Raw genomic sequence first — 6,113 nt, 5'->3', positions numbered from 1 at the left:
AGGCGTGGCTCTCCTCAAACACGGACATCCATTTAACGTCCTATCCGAGGGAGGTCCTTAGTCGAAGCCAGGTACTCATTTACACCTGAGTGAAGTGGGGAAAATCGTGGAAAGTGTTTTTCCCAATGGCACAACGTCAAGAGACAAATCAGGAGACCCCTGATTATAAAAACATTTTAGTTGCTATTACCCTTTCACAATCGAGATATGGTGATTACAAAGAATTCTTACCGTTTTGAGCAAAAGCTTGAAACTTGTCCTTTTGTCGCGCTACGTTGAAAATAAGTATGAACAAACACAACTTCACTCCTGGAAGTGCCCCCATCATTCTATCCTCCTAACTGTCCTTTGCCACACCGAAGAGCAAATGATCAAAGTCCCAAACCCTCATAATGTTGTATAAAAGGGGACAAGCCTCATCAACAATTAATCGATAAAGATAGGAACGTATTGGACATCTTTGAACCATGACGTGCTTTTCCTGTGACCCCTATTCATACGTTAACACTTCTTAAATCTGGTTATTCACCGGTTGATATTACATTCAATTCGATGTCCCATTTACGAAATGTGGTGCCTTTCATGCTAACGGCAGACGCATATCCACCTTAATTGAAAATCTTACCAAAAAGATGCATTCACAAAGCAATGTTCTCCTGTCAACATATTTGTGGAAAACTATTGTGGATAACATGATGCAAGGATTTTCAGCAAAGAAGTGAAGAATTAGCCTTTAAAATATTTGTACAATGATTTTCCCACAGGAAATCCTACATTGATGACGACAGTGAAAGGTTAAACAGGCCTCTGTTGAGCAGATGATCGCATTTCAATGGATTCTGTGGCAGATAATCTGTATCGTGACACCGTCAGTTAAGTCATGAAAGAAAAACATTCACCTGTTTGTGTGAAGCATTGTGGATGTGAATCCGGGCCATTCGTCATCTATTTGGGATGTTGCCAGGGAATTTCACCCTTTCTCCTATCATTATTTGTGGTACATATGCAAGCATCTACCTTTTTTTTGTCTTGTTCCAGGCTTCAGTTGTAGTATCATGTCATTATCATGTTACCTTCCTGATGTGTGCAATGCATGGCCTTAGTAACACACCACATGAATACATATGTACCGTATATCGTAATTTAAAAGCATTATGCTCCATACAAATGTAGCTTTGTGCCATTTTACTAAAGGATGAATAGGAATTGACCTTTCATATTCCACATCTTAAGAGACAATAGACAGTGCTGTTCTGACCTAAATATTTCCCTTATCCTACATCCATTCATAGATGTTGGCATAACTGACCCGAGTTCATTTAGCAAAGCCAGTTTTATGAGTTTGTGAATGGTCTTTGTGATCAGAAATGCGTGGGGACTGAAATGCTAAAAGGGATACCTTTCCGATGTATGACATACATGTAGGGTCACTCAATATTGCAAAAGGAAAACAACTCAAAATGAATATCCATACAAAACATATCTTCTTCTTATCATCAGTTACACCTGCTACAGCCCAGAGTTTCACACTACTGCTGAGTGAAGACTCCAAGAAACATTGAGAAACCTTTTCTAATCTATGTTGAATAAATCAAACTTTTCAAGCAGTGAATCAAAAGTATATTCAAATGAGACCCCAGAAAAATAAGAAACTCCTGTTTTTGCTTCATCTTTACTATGTCTACTAAAGGTACAGATTTATGATTGAAGACAAGATAGCTGTCATGAAACCTAGTAACATAGCATTTGTTCTACAATGTAGGAAAGTTTCTGATATCAAACAACTACATGTATACATCATTCTTGAATTGTACCATCCCGCTTTGCACAGATTAAGTCATAGTCTTTTAGACTGACTGACAGTTAGACTGACTGACAGTTACGAGAACATTCTTCTGACTGACAGATACATTATTCTTGAATATGCATACATCCATACATGTACATGCTGATATAAATAATAGGAACTTGCGTGTTTGTTGCTGTTGTTTGTGTAGTGGATAAGCATATCTTATAATAACAGATTATCATCAGTTGACAACAGCTAACATCATGTAGCTTCCCTTTGCGATGACTTGGTGATCTGTGTTGGTACTAGCTCTATTTTCTTTCTGGGTACAAGTATCTCCAAGAGCTTCCAAAACAAGTAGTTTACAATGACTAATAGCAAGACAAACAGCACCCATCCACTGCCACTGTGGCTGTATCTGTGTATCCTGTCGGCTAGCGTTGAGCTGGGAAGTTCCGCAGTGGCATCGTACACGGTTTCTGTCCTGCGCGCCACGTCCTGCCATGTGTACATCGCACTGATGCGCTCATGTCGTTCTCTGGGCGAAATGATTCGTCCCCGTCTTTTATCCTCCGCTGCATTTTTCAGTGCATTCAGCAGCGATTTGACGCTAGGTTCTGCCAGGTAGATGAGTTGGTCGGGCAGTACCTCGGGAACTCCACCTATCCGTGTGCTGACCACCTGTAGTCCGCAGGACTCCGCCTCCACAATGGCGATACAGAATGCCTCTGTTAGGGACGTGTTCAGGAAGATGTCCCCCTGTACCAGGACATCTCGCACGTCCTCATGACTGACAGATCCCAGCAGCTGTACCCTGTAGTACAAACATCAAGCATCAAGTACCATTAGCATTACATAAAATATACATACACATGTACGGTCTCTATGGAGATAGGGTTATATTAGGGTCTTTCATGAATGATTATCAAAGCCATTTATTGCTCACTCTTTGTAAAAGTTAACTGTAACACTTCTAGTGTTTGGGCTGGTTAGAACTAGTCTTTGTAATTATTAGCACAAGCCACAGGGAAGATCAGATCGTTATTTCAAAAATGAACATCACTCATTATGGAATAGCAACTACAGTTTGGGTATTTGGAAGATTCTCTAAGCACAGTGAATGTCAGTTGCACCAAGGAGCTGCTATCACTTTGCTACCACTACAGAATCTAATACGTACAAATGTACATATATACTGTCATCATTAATTTCACACCAGTTCCCTTCCCATAGTCTCACCTGTCGTGCAGCTGGTACTGCTCTCGTACCTCCTCCAGCAGAATCCGCTTTGGTCCGTCTCCACCAATCAAGAAGTGGACATCTGGATGGCTCGCACATAGTACTGTGGGAAACATAGTTGCAATCAGGATAAGGGAGATTCTTTATACACAACCAGGTATTGATCTCACCTGCTAACGTTTCGGTGTCTATCAGACACAGTGTTCTCGCCAGGCCTTTTCAGCATAGGGGCCCCCTATGCTGTGATTTGGACCCCCTATGCTGTGATCTGGACCCCTATGCTGTGTTTCAACCAGCATAGGGGTGTTTCTTTCTGGGACAAACCTTGTGACCCTTCATAAATCTTATAAAAAGTTCATATTTGGCTTTAGAATGAGGCTGTGACAGAGAAAAAACTCTACTTCACAAAATTTATCCCTCAAAATGCATGAAATAATGTATCATTGGGTTATGAATTTACAAATTTTCCGGGGGGGAACATGACTTGCACCGCGTTAAGTTGGCCTTCTGTACCTGACCCCTATGCTGTGAAAAAATCCTGGTGAGTACACTGAGACACCTTCTTCAGAGCTTCTGACTGGAGTACTGCTTCTCACCGCCATAAGTAGCCGATGTAGGTGGCGCTTTTGCGGTGAGAACACTGTCCCAAATATGGCTAACAAATCTCCCATATCCTATTTTCTACCAACCTGATGAAATTATTTTCGATAGTTGCAATCATTATGTATATATAGAATACAACACAGTGTATTCCATATCGCCCAAGGTACCAGCCCAACCACGGCTGGGACCAAGGGTGATGCAGAATATGCCGTGTTGTATTTCATCTATGTCATGCTAACACAAAAAAACACAATGTGGAATACGCCAGAAGTTAAAAAAATTTGGTAACCTCAAACAAAATAATTGTAAGAAAATCTGTTGTAATGTTAGAATGGTGCCGCATGCAAGTGCATTTGATTTATTCGATCAAAGCCCATGCAATACTGTGAAATATGGACTGGTCTGAAACACCCATATCAAACGTTATCCCAGCCCAGGTATATAGTATGGACCGGCTGGGGTTTGGACCGATGACCTTCCAGATGCAAAGTGAGCACTCTACACACTAGGCTTTTTCATAGCCCGCGTTTACACAAACTCGCATGATCACTGGCTGGGGTTAATGGCCCCCTACAAGGTGCGGTCATCATCGGGTCATCAGCCACTAGGAGCGTGATTTAATCAGGCTACTGGCTATAACACAACAGGAAAAATAAGAAGCTAAAGCAGATATAGATTAAACAACCAAGCTTCCATCAGACACTAAGGTTACCTGGAATTATGCCTGCTAGGAGGTCGATGCCCTTCCTGTAGACCAGGCGACTCATGACCACCACAGTGGTCCTGTCTGACCTGCGCTGGGAAGGGTCGGGGGTGAAGACTGCTGAATCCACAGCATTGGGAATAACGTACACCTTGTGAGGGGCAAGAGCTGCTCGTAACACTGTGTTCTCTTTACCTACAGGTAGAATGGACAATCATCAGGAAAGAGCTTGTATCATGGATAAAAACATCATATCTTGAATAAATAGAATGATTCAGCTTTTACTGATATAAGGGCATTTTATATCAACTTAGGTTATCAGTAAATTGTTATGTAATATGTCAAATTTTGTGGTAGTTCCACATTCTAGAGAGAGAATATCCTTTTTAGCATTAGATAGGTATAGTATCCACCATCCACAACAATTCTACAGCTTGCATGAAGGAAAGAGATATGTACATTTCTGGATCAAATTTGAACTGTACTTTCCAACTAAAAAAAAAAAATTTGAATACCCCAATTTCCCAAGGACTGCTCATTCCTTGACAAAGACTGGAGTTGATCAATCAAAAATTTGGGTATGTCCAATTTTTGCGTTTTGGAGATTACAGTTTAACTTTGATCCCAGGTAGCCCTTGATCCAGAATGACTTCTACCAACACAGATGATCATGAAGTTTCAAGTGAAGATATGAACACTTACTTGTATGTGAGACACAGATGACATTTTGAACATCCGCCAGTGAAAACTTGAGGATCTTATTGGTAATGATGGAGCTTGCATCTGCGAACCCAAACAGTGAGTGATCCGTAAACACCGTGTTGATTCCCATCGTGCATGCGTGGAACATCGCCTCGTGAGCTAGCGCCGAGAACGCTGAATGCCCGTGTACAATGGTGATGCCTTCCCTCAGGAGAATGTAGCGGATTATGGGGAGGGTGGGAAACAGCGTAGGTAGGATACACTGGTTGTAGGCCACCATGAGGGGAAGGTAGTACACCTTCAAGTTGTTGGTGAGGTAGCGAACTCCAGTCCTGCGTCCATATGCATGAGTGATGATAACAACCTGCGAGGGAAAACAGATGGAAAAGTTTCATAGGGACAGAGAACTAAAACTGATGATCATCAATTCATCATCACAACAGGATTTTTGGCCATGCCTCTGGCTCATTTCATCATCTTTTCTTATGGAATGATTTCAATCTACTTAGAAATTCCTGACAATAAATTCTTTATTTGACATGGCAATGAATTGTCCTGGACAAATCTGCCATCATAGTTTCCTAACAGATCTTTACCTTGGATGACACATCGTCATGTTTACAAACAGAATAAACGTCATGATTTGCAGTAAACGTTTGACACCCAGCACTGTCTTGTTAGTATACATGTACATGTGCTTATGAATATAACATGTACGTGTATACTAGTATATGGGAAGAAACTTGAGTCTACAAGATAAGAATGGTTGTTTACAACTTGCCTTGTGTCCGCGCTGTAACAAGCACTGTGAGAGCTGGTAGATGTGGCTCTCCACCCCTCCAGTGTTGGGGAAGAAGAAGTCGGACACCATGCACACGTTGTGCACCATCATTACCTAGTTTCACCAAGTATGTAACTTTTATCTGTTTGGTTCGCTCTAGATCTCCTTCCCGCTTTCCCCTCCTTTGCTACACCCTTCCCTAAACCGCATCAAAACACACTCCCAGTGAGATATCTAAGACCATCATAGTTAGCATTTTCCCAAGATTACGAATATCAAGACGTCAGCATAAATTT

At 41.5% G+C, this 6,113-nt stretch overlaps 1 protein-coding gene across 1 annotated transcript; it reads right to left on the bottom strand.

Moving 5' to 3' along the window:
* Window positions 1–651: 651 nt before the first annotated feature.
* On the bottom strand, window positions 652–6,037 carry LOC136433227 (phosphatidylinositol N-acetylglucosaminyltransferase subunit A-like). Its single transcript, XM_066425194.1, has 5 exons — window positions 5,818–6,037; window positions 5,037–5,400; window positions 4,344–4,529; window positions 3,029–3,131; window positions 652–2,603 (listed from the first exon to the last, which is right to left on the bottom strand). The coding sequence occupies exons 1-5, from the start codon at window positions 5,926–5,928 to the stop codon at window positions 2,051–2,053; spliced, it is 1,317 nt and encodes a 438-aa protein (XP_066281291.1). The 5' UTR covers window positions 5,929–6,037; the 3' UTR covers window positions 652–2,050.
* Between the last annotated feature and the right edge of the window lie 76 nt (window positions 6,038–6,113).

Source organism: Branchiostoma lanceolatum, chromosome 1 (assembly GCF_035083965.1).
Source record: "Branchiostoma lanceolatum isolate klBraLanc5 chromosome 1, klBraLanc5.hap2, whole genome shotgun sequence".
Lineage (NCBI taxonomy): Eukaryota > Metazoa > Chordata > Leptocardii > Amphioxiformes > Branchiostomatidae > Branchiostoma > Branchiostoma lanceolatum.
The sequence above is the reverse complement of the archived record's forward strand: the minus strand, read 5'-3'. Positions and strand labels throughout refer to the sequence as shown.